Source organism: Aspergillus piperis (genome assembly GCF_003184755.1).
Source record: "Aspergillus piperis CBS 112811 unplaced genomic scaffold BO85scaffold_8, whole genome shotgun sequence".
Taxonomy (NCBI): domain Eukaryota; kingdom Fungi; phylum Ascomycota; class Eurotiomycetes; order Eurotiales; family Aspergillaceae; genus Aspergillus; species Aspergillus piperis.
In genome coordinates, this window is record NW_020291598.1 from 524,266 (window position 1) to 544,086 (window position 19,821).

Consider the following 19,821-nt stretch of genomic DNA (forward strand, 5'->3'; position numbering starts at 1 on the left):
ATAATATTTTTTTTAAAAATTCAGTAGTAAATAATAATAATATATTTAATTATATACTTTTAAAAAAAGAAGATTATTGATTTAATATAAAAGTATATGTAATATACAACCAAGCTATATATAAATTATTATATAAACTACCACCCACGCAGAATAGTAAGAAAAATATATTAAATAATTATTTTTTATAAGATAATAAAGAAAAATGTATAAGGAAACTATTTTATATAAGAAAATATAAATAATATCAGAAATATCAAAAATCATTATTATTAAGTAAATAAGCTAGTATAGTAACATATAAAAAAATAATTATAAAAAAAAGAAAGAAACTTCTAATCTTATATAATTTATTATTATAAATTAAATATAATAAATAATAAAATTATTTATAAGCAAGCTTTTACTTTCTAGAGTATAAAATTATAAGATTATATTTATTATTTTATACTAATTTGCTGCAGGACGCGTGTATAAAATTATATGCTTATAAAATTTTAGAATAAAGAATATATCCTATATTAATAATAAGAAAAATTATAATTCTGATATTTAATTAATTTGATTATTATAATTTTTTTAATTTTTAATTAAAAAATATATAAAATTATATAGATTTTTCTATAACTGCGGGGACACAGCCTCCAGAAAAAAATATTAAAATAAATTAACTAGTTTATTATAATTTAATTAATTAATTTTTTATAATCTAGCAGGTTACAGGAATAATATATAATTTATAATTATATATAATAGATAAAATTATATAATCTATTTTTAATAATATATTTTACTATTTTCATTTTATTATTTACTCTTCATCTTAATTTTTTTTTATTTTTATTATGTCTGCAGGCATAATTTATTATTAAATATTATAATAATAATTTTACAGATATTATCTCTAATTACTAATATTTATTTTTCTTTTTATTTCACTGTCTCCTGTGATGATCTAGAATAAAATTAATCAAATATTTTTATTATTTTTAAGAAGATACAGTATACTGTATATTATTATAATAAATTTAATATTTTTTAAAACTAGATTAGGCTGTTAATGTTAATAGTTATTTAATTATTGATAAAGAGTAAATAATTTTTTAAATTTTTTATTTTTATAGATCTTATGGCTTCCTTCTCTAGTAATATCTAGAATAATAATTACTTTAATACTTTATTCTTAATATCTAATTCTTAGGTTTATATTATTAGTATAGTTCAGGATAAATATATTGATTTTTATAATATTTATATATTTATTTTTTAAGTGACCGCTTATACTGGTTATTAAGATAATAAAAAAATTATACTATATTTTACATTATCTATATATTTTTAAATACTATTTATTGAAAAATAGTAAATCCCTTAAAACTAGTTATATTTTCTAGATATTTAATTACTTTATCAGATTTTATTCTTAGAAGAATTATTATCTTATATATATACATATTTTTAATCTTTGCTATTTTTTTAAATATAAAATTTTATTATAAAAGCTACAGCAGCTTCTTTTATTTTTAGTAAGTACTAGAAGTCCAGGATATTTAGCTATTTATTATTATAATTTTCTCTTTTAAAAAATCTAATCTAATAAGTTTTCTAATAATATATCTGCTAGTTTATAAGTTAGTAAGATTAGGAAATTTTTCATTAGGAGAATTCCGGATTGCTCTCACAACACCCGGAACAGCCACGCGTCACGTGACTATGGGTATATGGGATGGTACACGAACGGGTATATGATATATGGTATACGGTATATGGGAAGGTATACCACTTGGTATACAGAGAATAGGATATATAAGGACACTCATTCATATACTTAGTTAGTCCTGTTCTTCGTGCTCAATCCACATTGTCTTTAAATGACCTACCCTTGGAAGCTTAGCAATACAACACTCGTCCGCACTCACTTACGGATAGCTACGCGGCACTATCTGGCCTTACTTCTCTTCTCTTGTTCAAGACCAGTACCTTAGATAGACTATCAGTCTGATACCACCTCGATCCAGTTCGACGGTACGTATGCCAGTGAAAGCTAAGCTAACAGGAACAGGGAAGCGATCCTAGGGTTTGACAGCCTGCTAGTTTAGCTTAAAAAATTATTAAATAATTTAAATATAAATATTCTAGGAATTACTGGAATAAATAACTAATACATAATATTTTAATAAAAAATATAATATTTTTAATTTTTTGATTAATTATTATTATATTATGATTTTATTAATTTCTTATTCTTCTACTAGTACTATTATTGAGAAATATTAAATATATAATTATAATTTACTATTATATTTATTGCCTGGAAATAAAAATTATATAATTTAAATCTTAATTTTTAACTCATGTTCAGTATCTTGATAAAATAAAAAATATATTAAATAATAAAAATAATAATATAAAATATTCCATAGCTTCCGAGATAATTAAATTTATTATAATATTTTTTACCTATATCTTTATTTTATAAGAGTATTCTAGATTCTATTATTATTTCATTAATAATTTAAAGATGAAGAGGGCTGGATATATTTATATATTATTTATTATATTATAATAAAATAATATTATATTTTTAAATATATTTAGCCAGATAGTAATAAAGATTTATAAAGTTATAGTATATATCTCTTTTATTGTTTCCAGTAATTTTTTATAATTTATTAAGTATTTGCCATGTCTTTGATAAGGATTTATTAATTAGATTTATTTAACTATTTTTTATTTAATTAGATAGTAATCTTAATTATTATAATATTAATAATCTTTAATTTTCTTAATTTTTTATTTATTTTTATTATTTAATTCTAGTATTGGGAGCAGTTCTTTATAATTCTAATTAATATTTTATAATTTCAGTATAGAAATATAAAATATATTATAAATTTATTTATATTTTTTAAATGAATATAAGTGATGCATTTAAGATCTGATATATTTAAAAATTTAAAAAGAATTCTATAAATTTTAAAGTTAATTTTCTTAATTCTTGAAGCTGTAAGTTCTGGATTAATAATTTTATTATTTTTTTAAAGAAGAATAATCTTCTATATTTATTATAATATTTTTTTATTTTTTTATAATTATTTATTATATTTTCTGTAATTATTTTTTTAAATCTTTTAATTTTATTCTATACCGCTAGGACCTTCTGCTATTAAGAGTTATATTTAATTTTAATATTAAAATCTAGTAAATAATCATATAAAATATTAAAAATAATAATTGGGAATTTAATTTATCTGTTTTATTTAATTATTAATCTAGAAATAATATATAATTAAAAATTTCAAAATTATATAATTATTACAAGTTAAATTTTACTAGAATTTACTTTTAAAAATATTATATAATTAATATTTTAGAATAATATTATTCTAATATATTAAATGAGTTCAGATATATTTAGTTATATTATAATATACTCTATTCTAATAGAACTTTTTGTATAATGATATTTTTATTTATATTTTTTTTAAAATATCTTACTAGCAGATTATCATGGTATAAATAAATAAATATTTAATATATTATTTCAAAGAATAGAATATAATAGTAATCTTTAAAATATAAATAATTTGTAATTTTTATTATTTAATACTTTTAGCCTGGTTATCTTTATTAAATAATGATTTTTTATTATTATATTTTTAGATCTTATATTTTATAAATATAAGATTATCTTTTTAAAGCTTAACATTATATATATTTAAATATAGAACTTCTATAGTATATATCTATAATAGTATAAATTAAAAAATAAAATTTTTTTAAAATAAAACTTTTTCAAATAATTTAATCAGCTGTCTCTATACCAGTTTAATTATTAACTTTAAACTTAATATAATATAAATATTAAATCCAGAGTAATTCTTTATTCTATATATTTTAAGATTTAAACTAGAATTTCTTTTTAACTAGACTACTTATTATCAGGAATAATTTATTTATGAATCATTTTTGAATTGAAATTAATAATCCTTTTATAAAGCAGATTCTACCTGGAATTCTAAAAATATTTTAGGGAGGCGCTACTGCCACACCAGCCAGGCTTCCTCTATACCAGCCTCCACTCATGCCACACTCTCTACCTTCTATTTAAGGTAAGATACCATCTATTGATAGTAAGATTTTATCTAATTAAGATAAGATTTTTTTGACTCAGGCAGAATCCCACTGTCTTTCTATTCTAGATATATACTGTCTAAGATCTGAATGTTCTATCTTAAGTAATAATAACCCTAAAAATAAATAGTATAGTTCTGTCTGGTTTAAAAAGTAAGTCTTATCTAAACAGGAGTGTGTCTTACCTCCTAAGGTAGGCAGAAGGTAGCTGGAGGATGTAGTATAAGCAGAGACTGGTATAGAGGAAGCCTGGCTGGTGTAGTGGTAATGCCTCCCATATTTTAAAAAGTTTATTTATTTAATTCAACTTTTCTGTTTTATATTTAATAATAAAATTATAAAAAATTAAATTTATAAATTATTAGATTTACCTCCTGTTAACTCTAGTTTAATATATAAGAAATTATAAATTTAAATAATTAGATAAGACTTTAATTAACTAGAAAATATTTTTAAGATACCATTATCATTATTTAAAGAAATAAATAATAATAAATAACTTTTAATTTAAAATATTATAATTTAGTTTAATACCAGAGAACTTATAAAATTAAAAAATAATTAAATAAAATATATTTTTATTATATATTAAAATAAAATATTACTTATCTTTTTTTTAATATATTAATTTTTTAATTTTAGGATTTTGTAAGATTATAATATATTAATAAAAATATTTATTAAAAAATAATAATTAAATAATAAAAGGTAAATTATTTATATATATTTAAATAAATCTTTTCAGATTTTTAATTATTAACTGCATTATGAAATAATAAAATAAGCAATATAATAATTTATAAATGATTTTAAATAAATTAATAATAGAAGTTACAGAATTTTAAGAAAAGTCTAGATATAATAATTTTAAAAAATTAATTATAAAATAATAATATTTATTTATTAGAAATCTATAAATATTTTTATAATATTAATAATATATTCTAGGAATTTGACTTGGAATTAATAAAATAAATATTTAAATAATCTTATATAAAGTTAAACTTCTCAGAGTTTTTCTAGTACTTAATAAATATATTTTATATAGAATTCTTTATTTAGTAAAGAATAAGAATACTATTAAAATATATTATATAAAAATTATTAAAAAATAAAAAAATAATAAGTTTTTATTAAAATCTTATTAAAATTCCTGTAATCTCTATAAAAATAAAAATTATTATTTTTTAAATATAAAAAAACAAAAACTCCTGCAGGACTTTTAAAAGATTAAATTACTTTAATTTTAAATTTTCTTAATATATTTTTATAGAATTTCAAGTTCAGCCCTTAATTAAAAATATATAAAAATATATAAAATCAATATTAATAGTATAGTCTGCAGGAATAAAAAATTATTAAAAAGATTTATAAAAAATATATCTTAGAATTCTTAAAGTTTAACTAAGATTATCTCTAGATTTAAAAAATAAATTAAAAGATCTTTTTTCTAGTAGATTAATATTTTTATAAAATTTAATAATAATAGATATTTTTATTAAATGTTAGATTATTTTATTAAATTCAATAATAAAAAAAGAGATAAATAATATATTAATTTATTAATTTTAATTTTATAATAATAGATTAATATAAAGATTTCAAAATATAATTATTAAGAATAAAATTAGACTATTTTCTAAATAAAAAATTTTAATTAATTTTTATATAATATTATTTAAAAGTACAGGTGCTCTCTCATAAATTGATATTAATATTAAAAATCTTTATATAATATAAATAAAAGTAGTAATTTAGTTAATAACTTTAAATCTAAATATAATAACTAAAGTATATTAAAGATTATAAATCTTAATAAACTAATAATTAATAATATTTATTTTTACAGATTTATCTAGATTTGCAAAGATTTTAAGATTATTTTAAATATAAATAAAAATATAAAAATAATAAGTAGTCCCTAGTTTAGGTAAAAAAAATCAAAATTATAAGATTTATTTTAACTTCTTTACCTTTTCTTAAAATTTAATAAATATTAATAAGTTCTAATAAATTAATTTATTTTATTTTAAATAAAATATTAATTTACAAGATACTGGATACTATTATATATAAAATATTATAATTAATTATTATCTTTTCTAGTAGAATTCTCTGTATAATTTAATATATACTTTTAATTAATTTATTAGAAAAGTCTTGGAAGCATTTATATAATTTATAATTATTATTTTATTTATATTTTTTATCATTTTATCCCGTTCCTCTGGTAGATGGGAAATATATTTTTATATATAATAATTAAAATTAAATAATAATTTAATAAAATATAATAAAATTCTTTCTTTTTTAACTTAATAAGGGAAATATTACTTTAAGATATTAAAATAAACATAAAACTTTTTTAGATCTTAACTGTATTGCTAGTAAGTTTATTTAAATTATAATATTATATTAAATATAATAATATTTTAAATTAAGATAAAAATTTAACTTTCAAATCAAGATTATAATTCTTTAAGAAATTATCTTATTTCTAGATTTTTATTATTAATTTTATATTATTATTTCTGCCTGTACATAGGATCTATATAATTAATAATAATAAAAATTTTATATTTTATAAAAATTCTCTGAAATATATATTTTAAATCAGTAATTTATTCTTAATATTTTTAAAAATTAAAAATTAAAATAAAATATAAAATATTTTTAAATTTAATCTCTTTCTTATCTTTTTCTAATTTAAAAGAGAATTTATAAAATTTAAAAAATTTTTATCCGGAAAATTATTTTTTTTATAAATTAATAGCCTGTTCTAATCAATAAATATAACTTTTTAATTATTAGGTTTTCTCCATAGTAAAAATTGTATTTAATAATAATTTTAGATTAATATAGTTTTTAGATATTTCTTTTTTTATTATTTTTAAGGGGTGGTATGTTTCTTAAATAATTAGAATAAAAAAAATTAAAATATAATAGAATCTACTTATTAGAATAGAAAATCTGTTAATTAAATAGGAAATCAGCTACTAAATATAATAAATTAATTTAATAATAATAATAAAGATAGCTTATATCTATAAAATAAATTAATTCTTAAAAGATCAGTAGTATATTACAGAGAAATTAATATTTTTTAAGTATTGATAAACTATGGAACTATTATTAATAATTTTATAACTTCTATAATTACTTTAATATGTCATCCCGATGCCTAAGGCCCTGATAGCTGGGTTATTCTATCATATAAAACAAATAAAACAGAAGTCATGTAACCCTGGGATGTCACTCACCATCACATTTAATAGATTTTAGAATTTCTCTGCAAATAATTGAATATTAGAATCTTGATTGTTATCATACTTGAAAATGTGGAAGCCGTTCAAATGGTCAAATTCAGTGCTATTTAATAAGAATTTCTAGCGTGAGGAAAGAAAAGGAAGAAGCTCAGAAAGAAATATATAATTATATAAAGATAAATAAGCTATATAAGATAAATAAATAAAGTAAATAAAACAGATATTATATAATCTAGAAATATTATTTATTATTATATTATTCTTCTGCTTAAGTCTGGCTGTCTTTAACTAGTAATAAATTATTTTTTTTATAATTAAATATAAATTTATCTACTTCTACAGCTGTTAACTATTACAGGAAGTACTTAGAAAGTCTAGAATAAATAAAATATTTTATATAATAATTCTAGAATTAGAAAAAGATATTCTTGAAATTTTTTATTAGATATTAAATATAATTTATTATATCAGATACTAGCTACTTAACTTTATATTAGAAGTAATTATATTATAAATAACTTATTAAAATATTTTTAATCTTTTATTTTATTTAATTATTAACTTTGATGGATATAGCAGTATTTTAAATTTATTTAAATAATAAATTAAATATATTATATAAGTAGAGCTTCTCAGAATAAAAAATAAAATATATGTATATATTCTCAGGCAAGTGAACTTTATATATATTATTTATTTTATTAATAATAGATATAAGACTGTATTAATTTTTAAATAACTTTTATAAAAGCTAGTTTTATCTTTAATTATAAATATTAATAAAGATTTTATTTCTGATATTAAAATTAACAGAATAATAAAACTGATTAATTTATTATATTTATTAATTTTATATCTTGTAGATTTTATCTCATGTAAAAATCTAGATTTATTTTATATAATAAATGAATTTACAGACTTAGTCCCGGGTAATAATATATAATAATAAATTAATTAGAAAAGTTTAATTAAATAATATATAAAATTTATATTTCTTCTTAACTATAAATAAAGATAATTTAATAAATTTATAAAATGAAGCTGCAGCAGTAAAGTTAATTAATAATAATAATTTTAATTAATTATCCTGAAAATAATTAATAAATAAAATAAGTTATTAGACTATATACTGGTTAATAATCTTTATTTATTTATTAGTTTATAAATAGTATATTATTAAAATTTTTAATTTAATTTATAAAATTTAACAAAAATCATTCTAAAAATTAGTTATAAATTAATTTTCTTAATCAGAAATAATAATATCAGAAAATTTTATTTAAATATAAATTTAGTTAATAAACAGACAGATTATATTTTTATATAAAAATCTATTTTATACAGGAAATAAATATTATATATTTACTAAAATAATTTACTATTATAAAAATAATATTAAATCTATAATAATCTTTTAGAAAAGAACAGAAATTTATAAATATATACTGTTATAATTAATCAGGAATTAAAAGAAATTAAAATAATTTAGATAATAAATTTTAATATATATTTTTTCTTTTATAAATTAAATAATTATTTATATAATATTAAATATCTCTATTTCAGGTACTCCAGAAATATTAATATTTAATTAATATTATTATTTTTATTTACCCAGGGTAAGCTAATAATAATTATTAGTAAATTTTATTTAATAATTAGATTTATAAATTATCTTTATTAGAAACTACTAGTTTATTTTAATATAAGAATAATTTATTTTATAAAAAGTAATTAATTCTTTATTAGCAGGCTTACTTCCAGAAATCTTTAAAAAAATAAAATATAATTAACTATCAGAATAAAATCTATAATATAAAAATCTTATTCTATAAAAATTATTAATACTAGTTTTAGAACTATACTAAACTCTAAGAATATAGATTTTAATAATATTTAATAATAATAATTACTGATTATCTCTGAACCAGCTTTCTTTTATATAAAATAATTAATTAATATATTATTTTTTCTAGATTAATATTTAATAATAAAATAATATAAAAATAATATTAAAATAATATTTTTATCCAGCAAGCCTGCCGGGCGTTAAATTTTTTAATAATTATAAAATATTTTAGAATTTAATAATCTGTTAAAATTATAAAAATTTTCAATTATTATAAATTTTTTAACTCTATTTTCTATTCCATGAGAGTATATATAATTATTAATAATTTTTATTATAAATATTATAATTACACTCAGGTGGGGACATGGTTTTTGAATAATAAATTATGGAATATTATATTTTTATAATTTATTAATAAAGAATTTTTATAATTATTTTATTAATTATATCAGTCTTAATATATATAGATCTGGAGGAGTTATAATAAGTTAATATAAAATCTAATATTTAAATTTATTTTAAAATCTGAAAAATGTCTTTGCAGGACTGGTTTTAAAAAATAAAAAATTTTTTTAAATAAATTTATTTATAAACTTAATAATTTAATTATAATTGTTTATAAAATATTAATAAAAGTTACAGAATCCAAGAAATAACCAAAATTTCTTTAATTATAATTAGATATTATTATTCTGTAATCATAGTAATCTTTATAAAATTAATTTAAATATTTATAATAGTAATAATAAATCCTAAAAATTTAATTTTTATTATATAGAATTTATATTTATAAATTATTATTTAAAATTTAGCTGCTTAAAGATACTCAAGAATTTAATAAATATAAATTTATATTTTACTTTATTTTTACTAAGAATTAATATATTATTAATATATATTATAATAAATTTATTCAGGAAATCTATAAGGATCTTATTAATAAAATACTAGAAAATTATTAATTTATCTATAAATTTAAATAATAATATTTAATACTTGAAGATTCCATAACAGGTTTAAAAAATAATTAGATTTTTAAATTTAAAATTTATATAAATATAATAGAAGTTCTGGCAGATATTAAGTTTTATAAATATTTTTATATTTTAAAAGCAGTTTATTATCTTATTAATTAAAGAAATAAAATAAGAATTCTTTTAAATTAAAATATTTAATTTCTAGTAGTTAATATATAAATATAATTTTTTTTAGATTTTTTTATTATCAGAATAGAGAAGGTAAACAGAACTATATTAAATATAATAATTTTTTTTTAAAATTTTTAATAATATAATTCCGGGCAGTTTTAAGTTTCTTTAAAATTATTTTATAAAGAGAAATTATTTTTAATAGATTATTTTTTTCTAGCTGGAAAAAAAATTTTAAATTAAAAAAAAATAAAATATTTAATTTTTTTTTAAAAAAAATTTATTAAATTATAATAATATTTAAGAGTCTGCTTTATCTTTTTCTTTTTAATTAATTAAAATATTTTATCTTAGAACTCAGTTTTTTCTATAATAATTTTTTTAATAGTATTTAAGAATATAATAAATATCTCTGACTTAAGATTTTATAAATATTTATAAAAAATAATAATCTTAATAAGAATTATTTTGATTTTTATAAAAGTATTTATTTCTTGAAAGCTTCAGGAGGTCTTAAAAATCTTATATTAAAATTTTTAATTTATTAGATTTTAATATATTTTTATTAGAGTTTCTTGCAGAGTGCTTTAGTAAATTTAGAATATTTTAAATTTTTTTTTAAAAAAAGTATTTATAATTAAATATTAATTATGTTTTAGAAATTATAATTTTATTAAGTAATATTGTACTAGTAGTTCTGATTAATAAAATATTATAATAAAATATATCAGAAGATTTATTATGATAATCTAATTTTAATTTTATTTTATAAAAAAAATAATTAAATTATATAAGTTTTTTTTACTGGTAATCTAGCAAGATTCTATATTTTATAAATTATATTTAGTTTAAAATAATATTATAATAACTTAGTTTAAATATTAAAAATAATATATTATAAAACTAGTATTTATTAATTATGAGCATGAACTGGATAATATAAATTGAAAATATTATAATTTTATTATTAAAATCTATAATAATATAATTAATTTTAAAAAAAATTATTTTAATTTAAAAGTAGCAGGTTATCTAAATAATAAAAATAATATTTATATAAATATAAATATTAGCTCTGATATTAGTAAGAGTATATATAAATATTATTAATTTATTATTTAATATTAAAATCTTAATAATAAAGTTTTTATTCTCTTGACCTAGCAGATCTTATAAATTTAATAAATTAATATTAATATTTATTTTATCTAGAAAAAAACTTTTTTTTAAATATTATTTTCTATTAAATTATTATTTTCTATTATTTTTATTTAATTGAATTGGCCTGCTTTCTTCTTTAAATAATTATAAATTAAATATTTCTACTATTAATAAATAAAATAATATTTTTTAGTTATTATATGAATATATTTTTCTAATTTTATACTAGCAGTATAGCTAGTATTACAGAAAATTTTAATAAAAATAGAGAAGGTTACAGTTATAATAATAATAATAATTAATATAAATAACTAATAGCTTAAGATACTTATCTTATTATAATATTATTTTATTATATTATTAATTAAAATTTGATAATCAGGTATACTTATTAATATATTATTTAAATATTATATTATTATTACTAAAATAGAATATTATCAGCTCCTGTAACTTTAATAAAAAATATTAAAAAAATTATTTTTTAATAGATTTTAATAATATTTATCTTTATTATAAGATAACAGAATATAAATATAAAATTATAAAATTTATTTTTAATTATTATCTTAAGTTCCTTATATTGCTGATATATATTATAAGATTTATTTAAATTAATATAAATAATCCTCAAACATTGAAATATATTAATTATATCTGTATATTAATTTTGAGTATTAAAATAAAATTAAAAAATAAAATATTTCTTAATCTTATTTTTATAATAATTAATTATATAAGTTTATCAGACAGCAGCTATATTTAAGTAATTTATATTAATTTTTAATTTTTACTATATTGTAAGAAGCTAGTCTTTAAAATTAATAATTTTATTATTATTAAATAGAAATAGATTAGGAATTTTTATTAATTCTTTAAATTTAGAAGTCTCAGTTACTTAATTATTCTAGTTATTAAACTGAAAAAGCTAGATTATATATAAATTATATTTATATATTAATTTATTATAATTATTATTAAGCTTGTCCCACTGGTAGATAATTTTATATATTTTTATTTTTAACTTATCTATAATACAGAGAATTATATTAAATATTTTATTAGGATTCTTTATATACAGCTTATAAAACTAGTTATAAATAATATTTTTCTAGTTATTAATTTTTTTTTCTAGTAAAAAAATTAGATATTATCAGAAATTTATAATATATAATATTAATTTATTATAATTTTTTCTAGTTATTATAAGTATTCTTATTGATTATTTTAATTCAGATTTTAGTCAGATTATTCTGTTTTAGCTATATTTCGTATTATTAAATATATATAAAAGATGACACCGGCTACTAAGCTAAATAACTAGTAATTTATAATATTAATTTAAGAAATAGAAAATAAAATAATACTAGAAATTATATAAAAGCTGTTTAAATAGTCAAATTCAGTATTATCTAATAAGAATTTCTAGTATAAAGAAAGAAAAGGAAGAAGCTCAGGAGGAAATATATAATTATATAAAGATAAATAAACCATGTAAGATAAATAAATAAAGCAAATAAAACAGATATCATGTGACCCAGAAACGTCACTCGCCGTCACAGAAAAAGGACTAAATTTGATAAATAATGAAATATAATTATATGGCTGTTATATGATCAATACAATAAATTCAGTCTTGTCATTTGTATTAGCATACATTCTAAAAGTTTATCATAATACTTTACTAGTAATGCTTATTATGGTAACTCAGCTTTAGTTTAATTGAAGATTGAGATAGAAGATTTAGCTGGAGCTGTTTATTTGATTTCATTATACGGAGGTGTGTTTCAAAAGTCATTAAACATGACCTGTCACATTACGGTGTCTTGGCAGTAATGCATAGAACTGATACACGCACAGCAAAGCACGTGATGCATAACACCAATCACGTGCTGTGATATACATCGGTTGTATATCACGTGCAACTGTATAAGATACTTATGCATGATCACGTGATGCATAAGGTATTCTGTATTCAAGCAAAATTACTAGCGCTGCTAATGACTGTTGAAACACACCTCCTTAATCATGAATTTCATAATAGAAATATAATTTGGCATTCGGAAATTTCTGACTTGACTCCGTTTATATTAGGATTTCTTATATAAAGTTCTGTATTAAACCTTTTATAAAGATTTCTATCAAATTTTTATTGGATTCTAAATAAGCCTGTATACTAGATCTTATATAAAATTCATGTATAAATACTGGTGAAAATCTCCTATATATAAAAAGATTAGGTGATGATATCGAGTTTAGAATAGTATCTTTTTTAGGGCAGGAGACGGGTGTTCCCGGTGTGAATCCTCGATTTCCACTGCCGTTTCTCTTCCCGGGACTGACCCTCTTTACTCCACAACACCACAGCAATGACCAGCAGTGATTTGTTTAGCAATCCAGCCTGCTAGTGCCGGACTTCAGTTTCGAACTATTCCAGACCATATTGTCTTGCATTCTTATTCTCATTCCACCTGTACCTTTTGAACTATAACTATTGGTGGGTGATTTATCAAAGGCTTGCTATCGCTGTAACAAAGCCTCTTGCATCTCCATTACACGTATGCAATAGCACCTTCACCAGCTTTTCTCTCATATGCGTCTTTGGCCCGTCCTGTTCTTAGGACAACGGCAGGGGGCACTGGGTCCCAACAAACCACCAAAGACCAATATCCCAAGGGCAATAGACAACATACCGAATGAATGATCCGCAAGCACCCCATTTCGATCGTCTCTCTATAGGTACTACTATTTGGACCCCTCAAGCTGAATCCATTGGCTGTTATTTAGTTTCAATGTTGCTCATAACAACCCCTGGATAGGCCTGTCCAGTACGTCTGTCACATACTGGCTTACTGAACATCGTGTTCCCCGCATCCTGCTACTACCGGATTGATTCACCTCGGTCTCTTATCAAGGACCATACATAACATCAGCTTGGGCCGCCACCGGTCAGGTCGATGTATCCAATCGAACGGGCAAAGTGCAGACTTCAAAATGCCTCAACCACCAATGTCCAACATTATACAGGTATGGCTACAGGAGTTATCATGTACATCTTCAAGCTCACGACTGTTGTCGCCTTAAAAGGACCATTTCACGGAGAAAGCGCCAAGTTTCATCAATAAAGCCAGGTCCAGAATTGCCGAACCCGTTGTTGCTGCTTTCATAGCCGGAGGAGTCGCGGGTGCGGTGTCGAGGACACTTGTATCACCACTCGAACGTCTCAAAATCCTCCTCCAGATTCAGAGTGTTGGCAGAGAAGAATACAAATTATCCATATGGAAAGCGCTCGTCAAAATCGGAAAGGAGGAGGGATGGAGAGGCTTCATGCGCGGAAATGGCACGAACTGTATTCGCATCATTCCTTATTCAGCGGTTCAATTCGGCAGCTATAATTTCTACAAGAAGGTGAGTTGAAAATCAATCCGTACAGGCTTTGAGATTGTACGCCTCGAGTGTATAATGCGTTTGAAGTGCGAATATAAGCCATAGAGGGCGACCGGGTTGGAGGTTTGATTAACGTAGACTCTAGTTCGCTGAATCTTCGCCAAATGCCGAATTATCAGCCATGCAGCGGCTTCTTTGTGGTGCCGCTGCCGGCATCACATCCGTGACAATTACTTACCCTCTTGATATTGTCAGAACTCGACTCTCTATCCAGTCAGCGTCATTTGAAGCTCTCAGTCACCGAGGGGTTGGCGAGCAGTTACCGGGCATGTTTACCACAATGGTCTCGATATATAGAAACGAAGGCGGTATTGTAGGTCTTTACCGTGGCATTGTGCCTACCGTTGCTGGTGTCGCTCCCTATGTCAGTAAGCCCGGAACGCTCATACTATACCACCTGTGACTAAGTGCATTTAGGTTGGCCTCAACTTCATGACGTATGAATCGGTCCGCAAGTATTTGACCCCTGAAGGTGATGCGACACCAGGACCCCTGCGTAAACTACTTGCCGGTGCAGTTTCTGGTGCAGTAGCACAAACATGCACATACCCATTGTAAGCCCCACCAGGAAACATCGATTGCTCCTCGTTATGATTAGCTAATATGGAGGCCACGGCTTCAGCGATGTTCTCCGACGGCGCTTCCAGATTAATACAATGTCTGGGATGGGATATCAATATGCATCAATCACGGACGCCGTAAGGGCCATTGTGGCGCAAGAGGGCTTGCGTGGCCTGTTCAAAGGAATTGTGCCAAACCTTCTCAAGGTGGCTCCCAGTATGGCTAGTAGTTGGCTCAGCTTCGAGTTGACCCGGGATTTCTTAGTGGGTTTGGAGAAATGATAGATATAGCATCAGTAAATATGGCCACGACACCCCGATGAATACAAATCACACCTGGTAGATAAAACAAGTTCCAACTTTTCTATTTCACCAAAAAAGTATATCTTTGTTAGGTGACGGTACGTATCATATACCCTCTTTGACTTTGCTGCTATGTATTGTGCAATTTTCCCAATGCCGGGCGATGGCTATGTTCGGCAGAGTGCCCCTCGATAATTACGCATATGGAAATAACTAAATTATGCAACATAGATATAAAAACCTTTGTAGAGCATTGTTTGATGTAAGGACTTTGATTGGTATAGAATATGATAGTTGACACGGTAGGTCAAGTGAGCTGGAGTGGGTTATGCTAGACTATGCGGGGTAAAAGTGGGAAAGATGCAACATATTTATGGATCATAAGCCTACGGACTACGGAGTACACTATAGAATTTGTTAGAGGAAGGGCACACGCCTACAGATAAGAAAGATGTGTGGTCCAGAGGGGAACCGGAGGGATCGCTCATTAATGAATCAACAGTATGTGAGGTTCAACGTCCAATGATAAATGATAGCAGGATAAATGGAGCTCCCCACTAAAACTATAATTTATTTAGCACACAGTGCTAGGATAGTCAGGATTTAAACTGGAGTAACTAGTACAATGAATGGTGCATGCCTTGAATATTGGGCATCAAATGATCTTGGCTACCGTATTGGGACTAGTGTAGGGCTCAACCCGCACACACCGTGCATCTGAAAATCGTAGATTGAAAACCTCACCAGCTTCACCTTGACTACGGGTGCGATAGCCAGCCAACTTTCAGGTGTCCCATCAATAACAGCAGCCATGGGTACGTTAAATTGACGTGGTGATATATTCATTCGCCGAAGAATTTCGCGGGTTGCGACTTCTCTTTTGGCTCAACACCATGGACAGTTCCTATTCTCACTTGGCGAATACTGATTTTGGGATACAGGTATCGACTTGGACCGCCACCATGTGCGCGGCACCCATCGCAAGGCGCCCAAGAGCGAGAACGTTTACCTGCAGGTCTTGGTGAAGCTTTACCGCTTCCTCGCCCGTATGTCTCCGCCTTCTATGTGCAACCGATTTTCAGCCATGGGAAACTGATGGGTGGTGGAAATTTTGCAGGTCGTACGGAATCCAACTTCAACAAGGTCGTCTTGCGCCGCCTTTTCATGTCCAGGATCAACCGCCCCCCCGTTTCGCTCTCGCGCATTGTTTCCAATGTGACCGACTCCCACAAGGGCAAGACCATCGTTGTGATCGGCACCATCACTGACGACAACCGTCTTCTTACTGTCCCGAAGCTGTCCATTGCAGCCCTTCGCTTTACTGCTACTGCTAGGGCCAGGATTGAGAAGGCCGGTGGTGAGACCTTGACTCTGGACCAGCTTGCTCTGCGTGCCCCTACTGGAGCGAACACTCTCCTCCTCCGCGGACCCAAGAATGCTCGGGAGGCAGTGAAGCACTTCGGTTTCGGCCCCCACAGCCACAAGGCATGTTATATACCCTGCGCACATATATGGTTTGCAAGACTAACCTTGAACAGAAACCCTACGTCCGCAGCAAGGGACGCAAGTTTGAGAGAGCCCGTGGACGCAGAAGGTCTCGCGGTTTCAAGGTGTAAGGAACGCTGGTTAAATATTTTCCGTTTCTTGTGTCTGGTAGCGGTTCATCGTGCTGGTGATGACGACTTGCGGAATCATGCATACCTAGGAGTCTTCCTTGCCGGCCGTTGCTCCAACGTTTATTAGAATGCCCGATGCCAGACCGAATATTATGAGGGTTCCAGGCGAGCTTAACTGGATGAAAATGAAAATGGAGTTAAATCATTGAATACCTATAAATTTCTCTATTATTGTTCTATATATTACAATGGTAGAGCTTCATGTTTCCACTTTTTACCCCCAACACCATCGAAGTAGTCTCCTGCTCTATGGCCATCACCCCGAATCAGGTACTTGTAAATCGTGAGACCATCTAGTCCCACGGGACCTCTGGAATGGATCTTATTGGTGCTGATCCCGACCTCTGTGCCAAAGCCATACCTCATACCGTCTGCAAATCTTGTTGAAGCATTCCAGAAAACACCGGCACTGTCGATGCTGCTCATGAAGTAATCCGCAGTGGCCTTTGACTTGGTCAAGATTATGTCGGTATGCTTTGAGGAATGGGTATTGATGTGGTCGATCGCTGCATCAACACCTGAACCGGGAGCAGATGCAGGTATCGTTTTGATAGCAAGGATCAGATCCAGAAATTCTGTATTATAGTCGGACTCGACGGCATCCACGATAGAACTCATCTCCACAGAGTCTAAAGTATCCGCCAGCGCACCTTTCGAGGGTTCGTCACACTTCAAAGTAACACCCTTCGCCACGAGGGCCTTGGCAACAGTAGGTAGTATGGTCCTCAAAACAGCTTCATTCACCAGCAGGGTCTCCAGAGAGTTGCAAGCGGCTGGATAATCCGTCTTGGAATCGACGAGCACTTTAACGGAGACGTCCAGGTCCGCGTCATGATGTACGTAAGCGGAGCAAAGGCCATCTGCGTGGCCTAATACTGGAATTTTGGTGTTGTCTTTGACGAAGCGAACAAGGTCATTCGACCCGCGAGGGATGACTAAATCAATCAAAGTATCTTGGGCCAGCAAGGAAGAAACCACGTCTCTGGTCTGTACGAGCTGGATGGAGGACTTGGGAACGCGGGTGCTCGATATGGCTTGAGAGATCACCGTCGATATTGCGACGAAAGATTCAGTTGATTCTTTCCCGCCTGTTATTATGGTCAGCAATGCATGAAAATCTAGAGCGGGTATGTGATCGAAACCTTTTAGGATAGCTGCATTGCCAGACTTGATAGATAAGGCAGCAATATTTGCGATCACCTCAGGGCGAGCTTCGAAAATTATCAACAACACTCCAATGGGACAGCTCACCCTCTCCAATGTAAGTCCATCATCGAGCAGTGTCCTCAGAGTCACGTTTCCAACTTCGACAAGTCAGAAAGCGCACACTAAAACAATCGAGTATTCTTACTTGGATCGGTCAAATCCCGCACACTGAGGATTCCTTGCAACATATCATCATATTTCCCCGGCCTTGATAAGTCAAGCCTCTTCAAGACGCTAGAATTCAAATCCCCATCCTCCGCGGCACGGCTTGCCAATGCGACATCCTTTGCGTTGGCGGCTAGGATGGCATCCTTATTAGCCAAAAGACCCTCATACAGCGCCGTTAATGCTTCATTGCGCTCAGCATTTGATAGGACCGCTAGCCGTCTAGCAGCTACGGATGCAGTGCTTGCGATACTGCCGGCAGAAGACTGTGTAAGCGACATTTGCTAGATTTCACTAAGGAGAATGTAAGACATTGGGTAAGAACACGGGAAGTGAGGGGTCACGGATTGAAGTTGGTAATATTACCTAAGCAATCAGTAGACTTTCAGTACTAGTTAGTATGTACCCCGTGCACCGAGAAAGTATCCGTTTCGGCCTCTTTGGCTAGTTGATGTTTTGCCCATACTCGGCATTCTGCAATTCATCAGAAATTGACCAGCATATGTGTACCTACAAGTTAGGCCTGATGACCTCGGTGAATGCCCCTTTCAACAGGTTATCGTTTGACATCACGCTCAGTAGCTTTCTACTGTCAGTATAATGTCGGCCCGATGCCTACAACAACTGTTCTGTTGTGCTGCTGTAACAACCAATCTTAAACTACAGCATATCATGGTTGAATATTACACTGATATCAAACTCTTTCCCTTGCTCCTTGAGTACTAGTAGTATTCCTAGTCTCTACGTATTTGGATCTGGCTAGGGATACGACATAGTGCCTCACGAACCAGGAGTGTGGCTTTTGATGTTAAAAAAAACGGTCCTATTGGTAACTGAAGTGAAGCAGTAGTGAGTATTCCACGTATGTACTACTAGTTCTGTATATTACCCTTGATTTGTACT

General features: G+C 25.6%; 2 protein-coding genes across 2 annotated transcripts; one reads left to right on the forward strand and one right to left on the reverse strand.

The window, feature by feature from the left end:
• Positions 1-14,555: 14,555 nt before the first annotated feature.
• On the forward strand, positions 14,556-17,487 carry BO85DRAFT_459105 (solute carrier family 25 member 42; the record flags this gene model as incomplete). The annotated part of the gene is made up of 8 exons (XM_025661628.1): positions 14,556-14,588; positions 14,649-14,969; positions 15,094-15,372; positions 15,426-15,562; positions 15,631-15,836; positions 16,813-16,917; positions 16,989-17,356; positions 17,410-17,487. The coding sequence occupies 8 exons, from the start codon at positions 14,556-14,558 to the stop codon at positions 17,485-17,487; spliced, it is 1,527 nt and encodes a 508-aa protein (XP_025515797.1).
• Positions 17,488-17,683: 196 nt separating this feature from the next.
• Positions 17,684-18,959, reverse strand: BO85DRAFT_448993 (glutamate-5-semialdehyde dehydrogenase). Its single transcript, XM_025660064.1, has 3 exons — positions 18,899-18,959; positions 18,690-18,851; positions 17,684-18,635 (listed from the first exon to the last, which is right to left on the reverse strand). Exons 1-3 carry the CDS (start codon positions 18,939-18,941, stop codon positions 17,731-17,733), a joined length of 1,110 nt encoding a protein of 369 aa, XP_025515798.1. The 5' UTR covers positions 18,942-18,959; the 3' UTR covers positions 17,684-17,730.
• Positions 18,960-19,821: the final 862 nt, after the last annotated feature.